The sequence below is a fragment of the Trichoderma asperellum genome, chromosome 4 (assembly GCF_020647865.1).
Source record: "Trichoderma asperellum chromosome 4, complete sequence".
NCBI classification, from domain to species: Eukaryota; Fungi; Ascomycota; class Sordariomycetes; order Hypocreales; family Hypocreaceae; genus Trichoderma; species Trichoderma asperellum.
In genome coordinates, this window is record NC_089418.1 from 2354299 (window position 1) to 2374632 (window position 20334).

Sequence of the window (20334 nt, forward strand, 5' to 3'; positions counted from 1 at the left end):
TAAATGCAAATACGTTACTGAGAAGACAAAAGCACATGCCATTTGCCATTGTGCCATACGGTGTGGAGTGTAGCAATATGGGAAATAAACACTGTATTGACCACCGCCCTCCCAGCCAATCGGGTCGATCGCCACTAAAGCAACGCGCCGCGAAAAGGCTATACAAGGGAAAAAGGCCAGCCGCTGGTTGGTTCGCCCGCGAGGCTTCGCATCTCGATTGCGTTTCTGACAACTTCAACTCTCAGCCGCTGTGCTATTTGGCCTTTTGTGCACTGCAACAGGAGGCGACAACGCGCGCTTTTCGGCGTCATTCACTGCTATTAATCCACCGGAGACTGCGGGGATCCTGCTGGAGAGCTCCAGAGAGGTGAGAGGCGAAGATGCCTAGCCGGAGATCAGGTCGCGCGGCGGCCAAAAAGGCTGCTGCTGCTCTTGGTACGTTTTTTTAGAGTCCTCTTGCGAGTCAGGTCCTGTTTGGCGACTGCTCCTACCATATTCTTTTTTTTCTCCTACATAGAAGCAGTCTATCTTTTTTTTTTTGCTTGTGCATGAAGTGAATTGCGACTGGATTTCTTTCTCTTGTCTATTTCACTGTCTTCTTTCTCTTTCATTTTTCTGTTTTGCTGCAGCGCAGTTAGACTTTGTCCGGCTTTCATGGGCTCAAGGAGGAAAAATATGGGAGATCAACCACCCATTCGACTGAAGCTAATTCGCAATTCTGCGCGTAAAGGGAGCACGCCCAAGGGCTATGCCGATCTCGAGGACGAGCCTATGCCAGATGTCCGCGCCAATGCTTCCGCGGACGAGAAGGACGAAGACGTCGAAGAGAACGAAGCAGCAGAAGAGGAGTCCGGCGACGATGACGCAGAGGTCGCAGACAAGGACGACGATGGCGATGATGACGATGAATCAGAAGCTTCTGCAAAGGAGCCAACGCCGCCGCCAGAGCCTGTGATCCGTCGAAAACGATTGGGCCGCCCTCCCAAGAATCGACCGCCCGACTGGGATAACATGGTGACCGTCACAAAGGAAGAGGCCGATACACCGCGTCGCAGAGGTCGCGGAGGATGGAGAGGACGAGGTGGTCGCAAGGGAGGTCCTGCTGCGCCAAAGGCCGAGCAAGTGATTGACGCCGAGGGCACGGTTGCCGACATTGTCGACGACGAATGCGTCCTCCCTGAGGACCCAGAGGGCGAGACCAAGGTTGACAAGCTGGGCAATCTGCTAGATGGAAGAGACTACCGCTGTCGAACATTCAAGGTGCTCGGTCGAGGCAACCGACTCTATATGTTGTCAACAGAGCCGGCGCGATGCGTGGGTTTCAGGGACAGTTACCTCTTCTTCACGAAGCACCGCAAGCTGTACAAGATTATCGTTGATGACGACGAGAAGCGCGACATGATTGAGCGAGAGATTATCCCCCACTCGTACAAGGGCCGATCAATAGGAATTGTCACGGCTCGGTCAGTGTTTAGGGAGTTTGGCGCCCGGATTGTCGTGGGCGGAAAGCGCATAGTTGACGACTATGCCGTCACTCTGGCCCGCGAGGAGGGTGCCGTCGAGGGCCAGCTCGCCGACCCAGACGATCACTTTGTGCCGGGAGAGCCATACAACAAGAATCAGTATGTTGCGTGGCATGGTGCCAGTGCGGTATATCACACCAATACACCTTCCGTACCGATACCCAGTGGTAAGGTTGAGTCGAAGAAGCGCAAGGTAAACGTCAATGACACAAACTGGATGCTGGAGCATGCACGAGAAGCAAGGTATGCGTGAACTACACATAATTATATTTTCTATTTGACAAGCTTTTTATCTAACACTGCTTCCAGCGCATTCAACGCGGGCATCAACGCCATCAGAAAGCTAAATAACGCTGGCGTTTATGACATTCACACAAACATCATGCAGTATCCAGCCTCCATGCAGCCAACAGTTGCGCGCATCGAGCAAATCTCGCCCCAAGACCAAGAAGCCGCCAAAGCCGACCCCGCGTTCCCCCCTGTGCCCCTGAAGATGGCCAGAAACTTTGCGGTTATCGATACTTACTTTGAGACACCAGCGGCAGGCGGAGCTCCAGCTGCAGTCGAGAAGTCTGACCCAGCAGATTTTGTTGCGCAGTTCAACGGATTAGGTGCTGTGTCAGATGACATCAAGGATTTACTGCCAGCGGAATGCCGAGAGGCATTTGACAAGGCTCTGCAAAGGGAGACGGACTGGAGATCACGCTGGGGACTGGAAGCTACGCACATGTCACGGAAGGATCCGATTATCGACAAGGCCATCGTTCCGTATAACATGACGGGATGAGGTTGGGGCTAGTTCAATGGAGGGCTATGAATTTTGCGATTGAATTTTTGTAAACGGAGCTTTCTTTTCTTCTTTTTCTTTTCTTTATTTTACCCCTGGCTCGTTTTCTTATTTTTTTTTTTTTTCCCGTAACTACTTATTACAAAGGAAAAGACGGCCGAATGCAAAGATGGCGTTGGGAGTATGAAGAAAGCAGGCGACGAAATTTCGCTCGCCGAGGGATATCTCGTCTAAGCTATGGGTAAGGTGCCGGAGCAGGTTTAGGGAGTAGGTATGTAGTCTTAATGCAGACGATGATGATAAAGCCTTGTGTATTACTACTTTCTTTTTGGGTTTCATATGACAAGATTGGCTCTTATAACGATGAAAATATCTATCTGGACTGCTGCAGTCGAGTTATGTCACCTGGGTTCAAGTAAATACGCATAGTTCAGGTATATATTCTTGACTTACATTTATATAACCTTTTTACGTCTAGATAGCCCACGTTATTCTTGAATGCGCAATCTGGATTCTCAACTAACAGGTCAAGATCATCCTCGGTCAACCTGGTGATGGATCCCACAAGAAGCTAAACGAGACCAGACACGAAACAACAGGGTAGTCAATCACTCAGAGGATCATGAGCGTACAGAAAGAGAAAGGCATTCCACACAGTCCTATCTAGGCAGCTCCCCTGGCAACGTCCCTCTCTTTGGCCACCCTGATTCCCCCTTCTTTTTTTCTTCTTCCCCTCCTCTATCTCCTCTTTCGACCTCTTTTTTTTTTCCCCTCCCCCGCAACGGCAGCTCTCGACATGGCCTTTTTTTCTGCGGGATTAATTAGTGTCCTGCATGCATAAGCTCATGCAAGCGTTTTCGGTCTGCACATCACACACATTTAAAGAAAGAAAAGAAAAAAAAGAAAAGAAAAAATAGGTAGTGGTGCGGCTGCTAGTCGTGGGGAGTAGGTAGCAGTACTCCGTAAAAATCAATATCCCTTACATACAGGTACTCCAATATGCGTTAGTTTGCATCTACTAGTGATGATTGAACCAGGGTATAACACATGTCAGCTTCCGATTCTGCAGTTATTAGGCTCTGTTTCTTTCCCTTCTCTTGCTAAAAGGCAAAATAAAACGCCCTCATGCAAGGGTGTATACAGTAGTACATTGAAAAAGAAGGGTTCCGTGGAGCCTTTTTCCGATGCTAGTCGGGAACACACACACACACACATGCAAACAGTTTGCCCGCCCGGCGCAAATGCACGAATAATGCAGAGAGACGTCATAAAGAAGAGTCTAGATTTTCAAAGAAGAGGGAGAGACGGAGAGCTAAGGAAACCCCCTCTCAGTCGGGTTGCTCGCATGAGGTTGATATTCGGGGGGACCAACCATGAAGCCACTTTGGATGTACAGCCATAAAAGACATTGGCGGCAAAAGTCGGTTTCAGCATGTACCTCGCAGATTGACATGTAACAACATTTTGGGCTGTGATTTTCTTGATGTTTATTATCAAGAAATATCTCCGATACAGGCGTTTGAAACGCCTGCGCAAGAAAAGCACGGGGCATTATGTGTCTGTCTAAATGCAAATCATGTGGGAAATACGAGATGTAATTCGGGTGTACAGAAAATCAGCGTGAATACTAGCAGATTAAAATTCAGCAGATGAAGGAATTATAGCTCAGTGGGAGATTTTTATTCCGAAGAAGGAGAGTCTATAGAAGGGGCAGTTATTTACATATTGGTTTCAACATACCCAGCTTGAGCCTCAAACTTTTGGAAGCCATCTTAAACACCTATATAAGAATATTATTTAGAAAAAAATTATTATTATTATTATTACTATTATTATTTTATTTAATATTTTTAGATTAATTACCATATATATATATATATATATATATATATATTATACCACACAAAGAGCCTTGGATGAATGATAAATCAACAGCAAGTTACCGTTTTAAACGCTCACATACAAGGAAGTGCAAGTATAGCCATTCATCCATATGAATAAGACACGCCTCACGCCACGCAAGCTCCCATCCCGTATTATGTACTTTCGCCCTCTCATGTAATTTTTTTTTTTCTTTTCATTTCTGCCTGGGCATAATCGGGGCTCATCAGCAACTTCCCCTTTCCGGCCGTAGACCAATCGAATCGAATCAAATCGAAGCTGCAAGGTCCCATGTCATAAGGGACCTCTCTCTCTCCGCTGACGTTACAATACTGCATGTGCTTATCTACAGGTACCAGCGTTGTATTATTAATATACAATGAACGAAGAGAGTAAAATACAAACAGTCAACGCCATCTGGTACAAGTATTATTCAGTTGTGCCCATTCACCGTGCACCCATATTCCCACCCACACACCCCCCAAAAGAAAAAAAAAAAAGGAAAATCGAAAAAGAAGAAAAAGAAGAGAAGAAATCATTCTATGCTAACTACTTGTAGCTGTAAACTAAAATTTAGAGATATATGTTGGATAAGGTTAAAAAAAAAAAAAAAAGTCCAACTTGACAGGACACTAGTTGTGACCCATCAACGCCAAAACACCAGATGCCCATGATTCTATTTCTCGTAAATCTCTTTCCCATCTTGTTTGTCTGTCTTCTTGTCGTTATTTTTGATATGCTCAACTGGGCCCAGTTTGGCCCGACAAGACAAAAGGAGGCACAGATATGACCATTACATCTGTACAGCCTCTTTGTTATTTATATCGGCCAAGTCTCTCTTCGTCATCTTCTATTAATTCGTATGCCGGTCGGAATTCTTGTTCGTTTCCTTGCCTCTTTAATCGAGGGTTTGGCAGAGTATCGCGTCTTCCGCCAAGACTCGTGTATCCCTTTCCACATTCATTAATATCCATAAACCCTAACATGGAAGAGAAAAAAGACAGCCATGTCCAAACATACCTGGTCGTATAGACAGCAATAAGGAATATCCAAATGGCGAGTAAACTAAGTTCCCAGTTAGCCCCTGGTTCTTCACCAATCGTGTTTATCCCATCCATATATGGAAGTGACTCACAGCCCAAATCTCAGCTGTTTTAACAAACCCCCGTTAGCATATATTTCTCTGCATAGATTGGACCAAAGGGTCAAAAAAAAGGCAGCACTCACTATAATGCCAATCAATCACAGGGTGTATTCTCATAAAGTCGGGCCATCCCGCATCAGTCGGGTCGAAGTGCTTCAACTTCTCCCCATGCGGATCCGTCCGCCGGGTCCCTACGAAAATTGCGCGTACGCTGGGGTTTTGCGCCTTGAAAACCTCCAGCCCCTTCTTCATCGGTAGAGTAAATCGTGCAATGTCTAGGTGGTACATTGCGCTGCTAGTCTCGACAAAATCATCAACCTCGGCAAAAGGATCCGCAGAGACAATGTAGACGGAGTGCAGCGTCTCGGGGAAAGGTGGCAGTTTGGTCGCGCCATTCTGCAGGTTGGCGCCTGTCATCGGCTTGGGAGGTGAGTATCGTCGCGCATAGCACGCAAGGAGCACGATGAGCATCACGAGGCCTATTGCGGTGGTCAGTATCCTGGTCGAGATAACGCAAGCCGCGGTACAGTGCAGCCTGTCTCAGAAGCGCAAGTCTTTTGTAACCGTCGGCTGTTGGAAACGTACAGTCTTTGCCGCCGTTGTAAGAAATGGAGATCTCTTCCGGTCTGCAATCAATCGTGTGTCAGTGCCAAGTCATTCTGCAGTGCAGAGCACATGGGCGCAATCCTGGGCGCAGAGCAGAGCAGCAACGTACCGATATCTCTCCAGCGCCTCCTCCACCACCTGCACCGAGATGCGCACCTGCTCCTGCGCTCGTCGCAGCAGCGGCGCGGTCGGTTCCTCTGCCAGAAACGCATCGACCTTGTCTCTCATGGCGACACACGCCTCGTACAGCGAGCCATACGGCCGGTTCTTTGCGGCGGCGTGGCCGTTGGTGATGGCGGCCATTGGCGGGGCTTGAGCCGCGGCTGCGGTGACGGCAGCGGCCGCGATGGGATGGACGGGGACAGCGTGCATTCGTGGCTTGTGGACGGATATCATTGTCGTGGAGGCTTAGGATGAAGAGCTCCAGCGCGCGGGCATGCTGCAGACAGTGAGTGAGAAGGCGACGGTATCGATGGAAGTTATAGCATCTGGGGTGCCCGGCGGCTAGTGGCCCAGCGGTGTGTGCCGGATCCAAGATGTATGTCAGCACCAGGATTTTTGATGCCGAGCAGCCACCGACCGGCAGCGCAAATTGCCCGAGCCTGTGCTCGCTTTGAGTTTCAGCCCAACCCCGGAGCCGCAGAACCGCTTGTATGACGATGGAAGACTGGCTCTCACCGAAAGCCGTTGCAATTGGTTGTGTTCTTTATTTCTCATTGGGTTGTCACAGATATATATTTCTTATTTTCATCGTCAGCGCCTTGTGATCCAGCATTGCGAATGATGGGCGTGGTTGCACACGCGTTGCCATGTGATTCGAGCCCCAGAAACGCTAGATACCTAACATAGTTGATATTGATGTTATTCATGCAATGAGAATACCTACTTTCCCGCTTCTATTGGCTTCTATTTCAACCATCGAACAATGCCAATAGGCCGCTCCACACTCGAGCTAATTCCCGTCTTGTTGCACAACCATGCAGTGTAACCAACCAGGTATACACACTCATAATAAGTATGCTATGAATCGAACACGGCCCGCCGCAGGGATCTCGGGATATGCATAGCTTCGAGCTTCCTCGTGGGATATGAAGACGTCAATCTTTCTCACGGAAAGCCATGCGCTACTATAAATCCCCCTGCAAAAATACAAGACATGTATCTAGCTCTAAGGTCTGTTATAGAACAATTTATAGGTTCTTTGTCGTGTTCGGACTCTGCTCCGTAAAGACCTAGTCTACTGCGGGCCGCATCTCTAAGGCCGTCTACTAGCAGAGATACCTCCAGCCTCGGCCGTTCAAGCTTAATAGCAAGTGAAGGAGAAAAGCATCGATTCAAAGCCACCAGGAACTTCGCCTATAAGAAACGAATACACAGTAAACCTACCCATTTTCCCGGCTTACATGCATGAAATGCCTAGATACGCTTTTCTCTACATACGCAGTTCTCGACCAACCAGCGTCTTGATATCGTACTGGCCAGCAACTCACAACGTATTCGCTTACATACTTCGTGCATGCAGAGTCCAGCAGATCACACACGTGAAATGGAGGCTATACCAGATTCGAGAGATCCGTACAGAATATTTCGTACATAGTCTACCCAGGCTTTGCGTCCGTTAAGCTGCATGTACATACGTATCGACTCCGTTTGCAGTATGCCGAAATAGATCCGCAAAGGCGACGAGTACCCAGCATTGTGCGTCATGCAGCATCATCCGCGCTTAGCGGCGGTGGATATGCGAGGCAAGGCCCGATCTGTCCTTTTTGCTTTTCTTCTTTCCACTCATTTCAATAAGATTCAAGAATGTGTAGCTGGCCACGTACATACCTTATGCTGCGTTGAAAAAAAGCCTAACCGTACGGCAGCAGCCAATAACATATGGGCCCGGTACCGTGCAAAGTCACGGGAGCCGTTAGCAGTGATGGCAGCCTGCGGATGGGCCAGCACATATGTAGGAAAATTAGATAATTAGTATAAATGCAGGAAAACAACTCCACAAAAAGCTTCGGCCGAGTTTGATCTGCCGAATGGCTGCTTCGTCGTGGGAAATCACGCAGCCCCTCTCGCTCCTTACACAGCGTATTGTGTTCTATTGTAGGTAGAGTATGCCTCCCTCCAGCGCAGTGGTCTAAGCCCCCACGCGCTGACGAGGGGAACCATGTCGCTCCTCTCTCTTCTGGTCTTATTTTTCTGCTTCTAGGGATGCATGTTTCATGAGTTGGGTAAGACCGTGGGAAGCCATGGAGGGCCGAGGTTCTCTTAGTTTCCAGCTGCGTCTCTGTTCTGCTCTGCCCTGCTCTGCTTGTGGTCTGGAAGAGAGGCGCTGGTATAGGGTTCGTCCCGTAGTACTAGGTATCTGCCTATATAGCTGCGTCTCTCGCTCGCCCTTGCAGAAGTAGCTGTAGCAGTAGCAGCAACCATCCTTGGATAAATCGTACCTACATGAGCACCTACATAAACAAGAATCCAGTGCCACCAATGCCCACGTATGAATATCCAAGGCTGATTGCCTACATCTCGTAACAAGGCACCGAGCTCTGACGACGGAGTAGCTTTACCCGCTTTATTACCCCTCCCCCTCCAAAGAACAACCTGTTTTTCAGAGAGCAAAGAAAAAAAAGTAATGCTACCTGTCACCGACCGGTACCCACTAGAAAGTAGCAGTAGCAATACGAAGGAGAAGGCGAGAAAAGGTACAAGTTGCCTCCCGCATATTCCCTCGTATGGATGGATGTGTGTGTGGTGTGCGAAGCCATCTACTACTACTAGTAGTCTCATTACTCACCACTCTCGGACGAGACGGGTAACACTTCCCCGAGAACCAAAAGGAGGGGAGTCGAGGGACAAAAAGAGGCGTAACCGGCCCAGATTTCCCACACAGCCAGGCTGCGACATCCTATTAGCCAAGCCCATTCGACGCTTGTAAGCCCAGCGCCATCATGCAAAACGGGATCAAACTTGGTAGCGGCCAGGCATATCTGGGCAGCGCCTCCAATCACGGCTCGCAGAGGTCAACTATTGGCCACCGACGTAGGAGCAGCAGCGTTTTCGTCGTGCAGAGGATGGCCGCGCCGAAGCGGAAGGAGGGAGGGAAATCTTCCCACGGGACTTGGGGAACCGATGGGCCGGGAAGATTCTGGGCCTTGTTCAACCGCAGAACCTTCTTGAACTTGGAAATGGCTGCTGATCGTGGCGTTCGTGGTTCTGGGGTGACTCAGGCTGACCATGTCCCGTTGATCGTCGTCTCGATCATCTCGTGTAAGTGTGACTGAGCTAGGTTAACTTGGCTTCTGTTAGATATATTACGTATGTATTCAGGCCAGTTGGAGAATCTCCCTGCTGACACATCGGTGGCAAAGTCCACGGCCCCTCCATGCCCAGAGTTGGGACGCAATCCTTACTTGCCAGTCGCCGGAGGTAGACTTGTAAGCTACCCGAATCTGCAAGGGCCTGGATGTACCGTGTCCTCGGCCAGATGTTCACGATCGCCCATTCAACTACGTAGCCTTACATACGCACTCCATAAAGCTCTCAGAAATGCAAGTCAGTCAAGCGGATGCGTAATATCATACCAGGTACGGAGTAGTACCAAGGCACCAATGGGTCATGATAGACTCTTAGACGTTTGCCTGGTGTAGTACAGGGTAAGCAGAGCTCATTGAATCCGCGATGCCCGATGGAATATCGTTGTTCCGGGTGGTTCCCCTTCAAGACATTTTCGAGTAAGAATTACGTAGCAGTGCAACATACCTACCAGCATGCCTCGGCAGGATGATCGCCGTAGAAAGCTTGATTCTATAAAAAATAAAAAAGAAAAGAAAAGAAAAGAAAAGATTCAAAAGCCATCGCTTAGCCTCCGCGTGAGCTAAGCCGAGTGGTCTGGCAGACAGGAATGGAAAATTAGACTCTTCAAGGTCCGAGGCTCCCACTCACCAGGCAGCAGAGAAGGCTGGGCAAATACCTAGCAAAATCATGCTCTTGTTGTTTACCTAACAATAGCAAGCCAGCCGTGTAACGCGTGATCAAGGGAGAGAGTGCATACGGGCTACTGCCGGGTATTTTTAGGAAGGGAACATAAAAAGGGACCCTGAAGCTGAGGCTGAGGGTTGGCGCATGGGGGAATGATCGCCATCGTCATTAATATCGAAATAGGCTTGGTGGTTGCCTTCCCCCTTTGCCATCCCTGCTGTTCTCTCCGTGTGGCTAAGACGTTCTTGTAGCATCCAGGCATTTGGTCAATGTACTCACTTTCTTGTATGGCCAATGTACAGCGAGTCTCGGATGTGCCAGATGTGCGATGTACATACGCGCGCGCGCAACAGGCCCACCTGGCACGAACCGTACAGGCAGATTGGCAGGGCGTCTGATGATGTGCAGGCCCTTTTTTATGCCCAACCATCTGCTGGCATGCCAGGCTCGTGCATGGCGCGGGAATGGAAGAAAGGCAGGTTGGGTAGACCTCCCCATGCTCCCTTCTCCGTCTGTGCCAGTAGCATGTCCCTGGTGGCATCCCGCGGTGGCATTGCCGTCCAATTTGGCTTGAGGCTGGAGAGGCTATACTTGTCTTGTATAACACCCGAGACCGTACAAAGTACAGCAGGCCGATCTGCATCCCTACCTATAACATACGGCCAAGTAGGTATCTGTACAAGTACGCGGGAGATGACCAGCAGCCTCAACTCATGCATCCTACTGCTCAATGGTCAGCAGCGCTGCAAAAGCGCGACGACCCAAAACAAAGACCAACATTTTGTAGATCGAGGCAGGTACATACAAGGCTGCAATAGTGTTGCCAGTCGTCAGACAAAACCCCAGGGCGTCTGTGTAACAACCTGACCGCCAGGTCCAAGCTGGCTCCTCTGCTGAGTAGCACATGAACGGGGGCTCAGTAGTGCGTATTTCAAGTAGGCATACTCGTAGTATTAGCTCCCCAACATGTAAAATCGCCAATCCTACCACGCTGATTGGTGTCTGGCCTGCGATTCTGGATCAACTGCCCGCACAAAGCGAGCAAAAAATATGAGAGGGAGGAAAAAACAGAGGCGTCTAATAAGCACCGGAAGGCTGAAACTAGACTGACTTATCGAAATTTCACCTTCATTTCCAGGCGTGCCGGCACAGGGGTTTGGTGCCAAAGTAGCCAATGCTTTGCTCTCCCTGCTTTTCACATGATCTCCTATTCTCAACACTCGGCTGGCGTGGTAGCGACGAGATTGAAAACGAACACGCTGACCACGCTCTGTTCATGTCAGCCCAGGCCAAGCAGCAGATCTTCCCTTGGCCCAAATGCTAGCTGATTCTGAGACGCTGTCAGGTCAGCGCATTTCCGGTTCCTCCATCCTCCCAGCACGCACTGGACTTACACCAGCCACAAGCTACTCGTCGTAATAATAGTAGCAGCACGGCGTAGTACAAGTAGGAGTTACTATACACAGAGCAGTGTTACCGCCTGAGCACTACGTACTAGTTTGATGTGGTTACTAGCAGTAGCATGTACAGTAGTACGGTATTGTAGGCAGTAATAGTTCTCCGTAATGGTAGTCGCAATGGTTAGTTAACGGAGACAAGCCGTGGAACCCATCTAAAATTGGAGTAATCTCAGTGGTCGGTGTCCGTCACTGAAAAGAAAATTAACCACGGGTCTGGGTTTCTTTGGCGGGTTCCATCAGAACTCATAACGTGGTGCTACAGGCTGGCCAGGCCTGGACTTGGGACCCCCTTGACCGCGTTTCATTTCCTAGAATACCGTGCTTCGTGCTTCGAAAGTATTGCAATACGTAGTGTGTCGCGTATACAAGTACGAGTACGGAAGACACAGGTACTGTAGATTGTACAGCAATCGGCCATTGCTGGCCTTATTCTGCAGCCGCTGCTCCGGCGCACTGCTCACGTCTCTTCCCTTCCTCTGCCCCATTGAGTCGCTAGTGGGGCTGTTTCCCAACACACCGGGCTCTTTACTTGGGAAACCCATTGTGATAATGAGTACCCAGTGCACGATGTTCCGGGGGCCGTGGCTCGCGGACTTTACGGGCTGAATAATGCTGCTGTTACTGTACCACCCAGCCTCTTACAGGAGCAACTGGTTGTTGGAGGCGGCTCATTCCGGATGGTACGGTGGGCTAGCTTGTCGTCATGTGTCCTGAAGAATCATTTTTTTCTCTCCTTCTTACAGGGTCGCACATGCATGCGTGCTAGCGGGCTAGTGACAGAAGTTCTGCTAGAGGGTTGAATCCAGGGTCGCCTATGGTGTCAAGAGAGATTCAGAATTAGCCGGCCGAGATTCTCCTTCGCTTCCTCCGGCGGTCGGCCGTGAAAGCCGGGGCAATCAGGCGCGAGTCGCGCGGCCGCCTCAAAATTCCACCATCTCGACATCACCTTCCTTTCCACCATGGAAGAGAAGCTGTCCAGTTGAGTCGTAGCATGCACGGCGGGCAATGTGCATTTGGGCTGTGATTGAACGGATGGCGATGCGGGCAGAAGTCACGCATTGCGACTGGCCTGATGGCTGCAGAAGGCCCACCCCGTCAGAGCACAGATTTTTCGCCATGAAGTCTTTGTAGTGAAGTCCTAGTACAAGTGTAAGCCAAGCTGCCTGTCCGTTTGTGCGAAGAACAGCTGCCCTGGGCGGTTGAACCGAAGCGCGAAGACGGAGGACTCGTCGGGCCCTCCTGGCGAACTGTCCGGAGCACTGGTGGGCACTGGAGTGAGGGATTTCTCTCCGCATTCTCCATCGCCCAAGCCGTAGCGGAAATTTTTTTTTGGCTTCAGAAAAAAAAATCAAAATGGAAGGCTTGAAGGCTTCTGCTAGCACTGCGACGGAGTACCCAGTACTACCGTGCTGCTACCATACAAGGTACTCGAAAGCGTGCGCCGAATGCACCTTTTACGCGCTACAGGTAGCGCTGCTTGGACACTTACGCAGGTTAGCACGCACGCATCTGCACAGTCCCCTGTCCATGCATGCTGATTTGATCCAGATGGAGGGATTAGGAACAAGCAGGTCAGTCAGTAGGTAGTGCTTCGTACCAAGCAGAAAAGGTGGAAAACGTGAGAATGTGGGAAAGGTGTGGCAGGGAACCCCAACATCCAGAGAGCACTGCGTCCCATACTCTCGCAGCGTAGTTCTCGGTGGTAATAGCATCGATGGCCTCGGTCGATGCTACGAGTAGGTCAGCAGCGCTGTGCTCTCTGCTGGGTTCTTGGCCCTGTCTGTCCTCTGGCTCCGGACTACAGAGCGCCTTCGTATTTGCAAACAGCAACAGCTTCTGCAAGAAATGGGTGTAGTTGTTTCGGGCCGCCCAAGGATCCGACAGCTCCGTCCAGCGTGCGAGGGCTTGTCGATCAGGGCTCGAAGAGCCTGAGCAGAGAGCGTCGAAGACACTGGCGCCACCGATTCACACTGGATCATGCAGGCAGGGTCTCAGGACCTTATCCAAGTTCAAAGCCCATTTGCTGGCGCTATTACCAATGCTGCTCCGTCTAAAAGTGTCAAGGCACAAGCACCGCTCTGAAGATAGCTCAAGGATAAAAGTAGAGGCCCCATCGCGCCTAACCGGGTTCGCTCCGTGACTCGCAGATATACCTCGTTCGAGAACGGGCATGGCCCCGTGCTGGGGCCAGGGATTGGGCGGATTGGCGGATCCAGCGCCAGCGACGCGATTCCCTTTTGACAAGAATGTGCAGTGCCAGTGACGACGGCCTGCCGGAGACAAAAGCTGGAGACTGTGCTGGACGCACGCCTGGGTCGGCCACCCCTTCACTTTTGGCCTTGCGTCACATCCCATCAGACGACCAGTCCAGTGGTGGGCAGCAAGCCGCCGCGAAAGATGCCTGCATGTGAGTCGTCATTCCGAGCATCTGCAAATTGTAGTCATCGGCTCCGTACTCGTGCTCGCGCTGGCACGGACTTGCGCGTACAGGGACGGAGCAGGCGGTAGATATTTTTCTTTGGTGCCTCACCATGGGACATCAAACGGCGGATTCCGACTCTGCTCCAAAACGACACGCCCAGTTCTGGCCAAAGATGGGGCTGCTTATTCTAGCTTTGGTGGTGGAAAGGGGCAGAAAAAAAAAGTTGACGACGTCAAAACTTTCCTAGGAAAAAAAAAAAAAGGAAAAAAAATTCCATTCTAAAAAAAAACAAAATCGTGCCACTTTTCCTGTAGTGGACGTCGAGTGAGCTCCAGTCGTCCCGGCCAGGCAGGCACTACCACTGTGGCAGAAGTCAGTCACGGTGGCAACTGCGTTAACGCCCCTCGTGCAGGTCGCTGTGGGAAATCCTCAGGAGGCACCGCGAAGCGTCTTCCAAGCCTCCCCCAACCGTCCTGGAGTACACGAGGTGCCAGGGTGCTCTGGCTGCATGCGCCGACGGCGTCTGAGGTACTCGGTACGGGATGCATGTACCTGGAGGAGGCGAGGCACGCTGATGCACGAGGAAGGCGCTGCGCCCCTGGACCAATCAGCAGGCACGGCGGCGCCCTTGTTCTAGCTAGCAACATTGTCCATGATTGCCCACAGAGGCGCCACCAAAACACCGTGTGCAGTGGAGATGGCGGCCAAGGTACCGTCCCAGCCTCCTACGCGCGCGTGGGTACTTCTGGCGCCGCTGCACTGCGACCCCCATTCCGCTAGGCTCTTAGTTGGCCCGTCAGTGGCGCTGTTGCGGCCCCACCCACTCCGGGGCAAAGAAAAAAAAAAAAAACAGCTACGAAGCACCAAGTACTCGTACCCGAGAAAACCCCTGTCCGGCCCAAGTGCCTCCAGCGCCCCATACCTGCAGTACGTACTCCGTACTTGCGGTAAAGAACCTGGGACGGATTGGCAGGTGAGAGAAAAAAGTTGGCTGCTCCAGCCAGCCCCAGGTACCTTGGCGCCTGGTGTATGGTGGGTGTCCACTGCAATACCTGCTACTACCGCTGCCACCTAGCACGAGTACCGTCCTGGCTGTTCCACCGCCCATGCCCTAACGCTGCTGTCGCTGTGCCGCCCGTAACCTTCATCTAGTAGAGCTCGCGCTCTTCATTTCTGCGTTCCCACACCTCAACCTCTTCTTTCATATTTTCTTCAACCCTTTCCCTCCTCTTCCTCCTCCACCGAATTCCGAATCCGCCGATTTCTCGACAAGCCTCGTCGCGAACTCGCCATCGTTCGTCGACGTCTGGATTCAGGTTTCTCGCGTGAGCCTACTCCTTTGGTTGCCTCCAGCTCGCTGCTGTGCAGGTAGCTTCTTGTGTTCCCACGGCTTGTCTGCAGTGGCCGCCATCAACACGGTCACGTCTACTTCCGTTGAACGGTCACATCCTTTGGAGGGTTTCTTTTTTAAAAGCTCCTGTTAGGACACCTCTCGACTAGAGGTTAGTATTTGCTGCTTTATTTCCGGCTGTATCATCGATTTTGTCGCAACATGGTTCCTTCCCAACGTCCCGCGAATCCTCGCCGCGACACCAGCGATTTGTTTTGACAACGCTCTATCTATAATCACCTGCCTTCCTGTACCGTCGAGCGATTCATTTTCCGATGCTTCATGAAGACTGTATTCATAATCAGCTATTCGACGTCATTTCATTTTGTTTTCTTCTGCCAGTGGCAAAAAAAATACTCGGCAATGTGTGAACATTGCTTCTTTTACTTTACGCCTCTTTCATCACACTGGAAGACGTTTTTCTTGAGCATGACTTGGTTCTCACCGCGCCGCACGTCCTCAACTTGATATAATCTATTCATTAGATCTGTCTGCTAACAGTTTCCGACACAGAAAAGCTTTTTTCATCCCGCTACATTTCTTTCTCTTTTTTTTTTTTACCTCAAGTCTCGCTTCCCGCTTGCGTTAACGCCCATACTTGGACTCGACGTTGAGCGATCTCTGAACCTTGGACGGCCATTATATTTGACCGACTGATTCATTACGATATCCTTTTGTCACGTTTTCCATCTTCAAATCGCTCCCAACAGCTTTTTCGTCGCACTTTACGGCAATACCTTTCCCCGTTAAATGGCTCTTGCGTCACAGTAGAGCCCCATCGACACATTTCCTTTCCGCGCCGCTTCGCCGTTCCGCACGTTTTGCTTTCTTGTCCCGAGACTATTCCATAAAACAGCAGTGCATTGCCACGTGCTGTTTTCGTCTCCGACAAGAAATCTTCTATCCGACAAAGATCTTTGCGATCTTCGTCGGACCTCTTCCACTACCGTCATCATGCCCGGAGGCGTTTGTGCCGTCCTCGATTATGAGGTCGACATGATGGCTGAGTATGTCGCTGAGATGGCAACTCGCGTGGTTACTCCCGAGGCTAGCGTCACTTCTCCGTTCCGGAAGTTTGTGTCGCAGATCCTCACTTCCACAAGGCTGCCCAGCACGACCATCCTTCTTGGAATGAACTATCTCGCCAAGAGAATCAACTCCATGAAGACTCAGGGTCCCTACAAGGCTTCCGAGGGTCAGGTTTGGCGTTTCCTCACCGTTTCGCTTCTCCTTGGCAGCAAATTCTTGGACGACAACACTTTCCAGAACCGATCCTGGTCTGAGGTTAGCGGCATTCCCGTCTCCGAGCTAAACACTCTGGAGTATGATTGGCTTCAGGCCATGAGCTGGCGACTCTACGTCAACCTTGATCACAGCAAGGATTACCAGGCCTGGCTTGACAACTGGCGCGAGTGGCAGCAGATGAAGAAGCGACAGGCCGCTCAAGCCAACAGAGAGCGTCTGGCTTCGTTGGTTCCCGCCATTGATACCGATTTGGCCAGGTACAACAGCAACCGCTGCTCTCCTCACTCGCGCTACATCCAGGCTCAAATCGCAGAGTATGAACGTTACCAGGCTATGAAGACCCAGCAGCATACCTACCGCTCGCGTGAGTCTTCGTGGTCCAACAACCCTTGGAACGCGCCTCTTACTCCTCCGGATTCTGGCTATGGTACCCCCGAGTACGCCACATCGGCAGCTTCTAGCAACGCTCGCTACAATGAATGGTTCGCTCAGGCCGCCGCCCAGTACAGCAGCCGCTACCCCCAGCCTCCAGCTCACAATACGTTTTATCCCAACCGCCCAACGCCCTATGCGTCCCACTACCCTTACCAGCATCATAGTGTATGGGAGCATGGCGTTGCTGAGTGCAGTTGTCCGGGATGTGTCGAGCCCATGAAACAGACTTCCTATTTCATGTCACATGGATATGGACAGCCTGTCATGGGTTAATGTTTGCAACGATTTTCCTTTCTCGTCTATCTTATTGAGCTCAGATGGCTCTCATATTTTTCCTTATTCGGTCTCGGAAAAAAAAGGTGCGGATTTCGAGTTTTAATGGCTACGAGTTTTCGCTTTCTTCTCTTTTATAAGAAGACGCGTGTTTTTCAGATACCCCCGGCATGAAAAAAAGAATTTCTACACACGCGATCAGTTTCAGCACGTCTTTTCTTCAGCCTGTTTTATGATGTCGCCGTGACGCGGCTGTCGGATACCAAAGTGGCCTGCGAATCTTTTTCTCTTCGTGACACAGGCGCTTCGCGACCATGGTTGGCTTCAACTATAAACGGCAATTTTTTTACGGTACATGTTCATAATGGTTTGGTTCGGCGCAAGGTTATACTTTATTTATTACTACTACAAGATGTTCATCGATGCAAAGCGAGCTTGATACTAGCGACAATCCTGTTACCTACGGATTACATCTTGTCGAAGGCTCCGCCAGCTCGCTACAAACACCGAAGGCGAACATTGTCCACTCTTTTACAAAAAAAAAGAATTTTTCTCTCTCTTTGTTTTGATACCATGCTCTATGGAAAATCTTGCGTTTGCGCGCGCGCTGCACATATAGACCTGGTATTGGTACCTTGCATTGGTACCTCGATAGATCTGGAATTCAGTATTAGGCACTGCCTACAAAACGAAAACTGCTCACTAGAACCAATTACGGATTGTGGGCAGGCGTCCGAAGTTTTACAAAAAATTAAAAAAAAGGTCTGAGCCATGTCATCAGAAGTCACTGCCAGCCACGGGCCCATTGTTTTGGGTTGGTTGAAACACCGAATTATTCGTGCCGGCTATAGCGACACTGTTCATGACGCATCAAAGGCAATACAGATTTCAAAAAGTTTTTGGAGCAGCACATATGATACTATACTTGTTTGTTCGTGGTAGGAACCGGTGTCTGTGCAAAATGGGTATTTTACGAGGGCGCTTTTATGCATTGTCTTCAGCGGGTAAAATGGAAGATTGGACCGGTTTATATATTTCTCTTTCTCTTCTTTGGCGCATTTTTTATTATTTTACCATTTACGGTTTTGCATTCCGCGGCCAAACATCCCTTGATGTATTGCCCTGGGTGGTTCGGTGAGGTCAGATGAGCATCTTTTATGCATCATCTGACTTGTTCTATTCTCTTTTCTTCTTTTCTATGAGATGTTAGACGTCTTGTTTTATGGATTGACTTTGTAGAGAAGGAAGGTTTGATGGGGATGGAGAAGAAGGTGTGATTTTTTTTTGTTCGATTAATGAGATTTTTTTTCCATTCGCGCGAATGCGGACAGATTCTCTGTATTCATATGATCAATTCCATATTTGTTATTGTGGAATCTTGCGCTGTTGGGTGATTTCAGGGAGTGCGATTGAATCGCCTGGGCGATAACTGATGGATGAAAAGGTGGTTCTGATTTTGCGACTGAGGGGATATTTCCGATACGGTGGCAAAAGAGCAGCGGCTTTATTTTCATACCCAGAAGGATGGGGACGATTGGATGGAGGGAGGTTGTGTGTGGGTGTGTTATCCTGAGACGGAAACAGTTGTGAAGACTTATTAGCAGGGTTTTAGCCCAAGGTGACGTCTCCTATGGTTCTCCTGATGGCATCCCTATTGTGAGATTATAGTACAATCAAATTGATGGGCAGCCTTGGCTGGAATTCATTTGTATAACTTGACACTGTACAATTCTATGAAATCAAAGTCCGATTCAATCTGCCTGCGTGATGAAAAGGGAAACAAAAAAAATCTCATGATTATAGAAGAGAGTAGAAACGAGCGTCCGGCTGATTATCGGAAGTTGAGACTGTACCGCGCTTTACATTCCGCGGGTACCCTTCGGTCTATAACTATAAGATTTCACCGCCAATGAATATATCTTTCGACATATCTCGTACCTAAACAAACTATTGATCTCCCCAATCCATCTCATTATTTTGCATTGAAACGCTCCTAATTTCAACCACTCTTTATACGATCTTAGAATTCACCAAGTTGGAAGCAGCCCGGGAGGCCAAGTCCATCTCTCGTTCCAAGTGTTCTATAAGCTGGCCCTCTACTCCGTAATAGACTCAACCACGCTCTTACCAATTCGATACATGTAATCGGAAGAAATAAAAGGAAAAAAAAGGAAAGCCATAAGATTGATTAGCTATAATGTCTAGCCGGTTCGTCTCTGGCGGTACGATAACTTCTAGCGGCGAACCCTCGAAAGATGAGAGCGGCCATGAGGCGGTGGTGGCGGCCGCGAGGGAGCCGCTGATGAAGAAGAATGCCGAATGGGAGGCGGTGCAGCACGAACTTGAGGAGGATAGGAAGAAGAGGGAGCAGGCGAGGGCGAATTTGGCGGGGGAAGGGCAGCAGAGCTTGTATGATGTGCTGCAGGCAAATAAAGGTTTGTTTTTCTTGAGATGCGGTATGATGAAGGCTTGTGCTAATATTTTGGGGGGTGGCTTTGATTTCTTATAGCGGCTAAGCAGGCGGCTTTTGAAGAGCAGATGAAGCTGAAGAATCAGTTTCGCGCCCTGGACAATGACGAGATTGATTTTTTGGATGAGGTGAGGGCGAAGGAGAAGGCGGATGAGGCGCGGGCGAAGAAGGAGATGGAGGCGGGGCTGAAGGCCTTTCGGGAGAGGCAGAAGAGCACCGGGGGAGAGATTGCGGCGGCGGCGAAGGAGGATGAAGGGCCGGGAGGGGAAGATGAGGAATGGGTTGTTGGGGGGAGGAAGAGGAAGAGGCATGAGAGGGAGACGTTGGGCGTGAAGAAGAAGTCCGTGAGTAAGAGGACTGAGAAGGATGAGGCTGTGGTGGTGGGTAAGAGTGGCGATGGTGATGATGGCAAGGCGAAGAGTGAGAAAGAGCCTCAGAGGGAAGAGAAAGAGGAGAAGGAGAAGGAGAAGGAGAAAGTGGAAGAGAAGAAGAAGAAGGGATTGGCGCTTGTAGGATATGGTTCGGATTCGGATGAGAGTGGTGGTGAAGACTGATGCTTGACGGGAGTAGGAGAATAAGGGGAGATAATAAGTGTGGTTTGTGGATTAATACGGCTGCAAAGCTAGATAATATGTATATACGCCCTCTATCATGACCCATTCATAGCGCGCTCTCCTCCAATTTTTGTTTTCTCTCACGCCGAATATCCGATTCAATACATAGTCG

The 20334-nt window shown here is 50.0% G+C and overlaps 6 protein-coding genes across 6 annotated transcripts; 5 read left to right on the forward strand and 1 right to left on the reverse strand.

Annotated features, from left to right (window-relative positions):
- Positions 1 to 173: 173 nt before the first annotated feature.
- Positions 174 to 2875, forward strand: TrAFT101_007191 (uncharacterized protein). Its single transcript, XM_024908850.2, has 3 exons — positions 174 to 435; positions 731 to 1766; positions 1833 to 2875. Exons 1-3 carry the CDS (start codon positions 381 to 383, stop codon positions 2308 to 2310), a joined length of 1569 nt encoding a protein of 522 aa, XP_024756626.1. The 5' UTR covers positions 174 to 380; the 3' UTR covers positions 2311 to 2875.
- Positions 2876 to 5006: 2131 nt separating this feature from the next.
- On the reverse strand, positions 5007 to 6337 carry TrAFT101_007192 (uncharacterized protein; the record flags this gene model as incomplete). Its single annotated transcript, XM_024901115.2, has 6 exons — positions 5007 to 5141; positions 5212 to 5256; positions 5327 to 5340; positions 5419 to 5814; positions 5921 to 5961; positions 6051 to 6337. The coding sequence occupies 6 exons, from the start codon at positions 6335 to 6337 to the stop codon at positions 5007 to 5009; spliced, it is 918 nt and encodes a 305-aa protein (XP_024756625.2).
- A 2546-nt stretch (positions 6338 to 8883) lies between these two features.
- TrAFT101_007193 (uncharacterized protein) lies at positions 8884 to 9216 on the forward strand (the record flags this gene model as incomplete). The annotated part of the gene is made up of 1 exon (XM_066127977.1): positions 8884 to 9216. The coding sequence occupies one exon, from the start codon at positions 8884 to 8886 to the stop codon at positions 9214 to 9216; it is 333 nt and encodes a 110-aa protein (XP_065984091.1).
- A 4403-nt stretch (positions 9217 to 13619) lies between these two features.
- Positions 13620 to 14322, forward strand: TrAFT101_007194 (uncharacterized protein; the record flags this gene model as incomplete). The annotated part of the gene is made up of 2 exons (XM_066127978.1): positions 13620 to 13780; positions 14208 to 14322. 2 exons carry the CDS (start codon positions 13620 to 13622, stop codon positions 14320 to 14322), a joined length of 276 nt encoding a protein of 91 aa, XP_065984092.1.
- A 1817-nt stretch (positions 14323 to 16139) lies between these two features.
- Positions 16140 to 17138, forward strand: TrAFT101_007195 (uncharacterized protein; the record flags this gene model as incomplete). The annotated part of the gene is made up of 1 exon (XM_024910244.1): positions 16140 to 17138. The coding sequence occupies one exon, from the start codon at positions 16140 to 16142 to the stop codon at positions 17136 to 17138; it is 999 nt and encodes a 332-aa protein (XP_024756622.1).
- Positions 17139 to 19335: 2197 nt separating this feature from the next.
- On the forward strand, positions 19336 to 20162 carry TrAFT101_007196 (uncharacterized protein; the record flags this gene model as incomplete). The annotated part of the gene is made up of 2 exons (XM_066127979.1): positions 19336 to 19573; positions 19648 to 20162. The coding sequence occupies 2 exons, from the start codon at positions 19336 to 19338 to the stop codon at positions 20160 to 20162; spliced, it is 753 nt and encodes a 250-aa protein (XP_065984093.1).
- Positions 20163 to 20334: the final 172 nt, after the last annotated feature.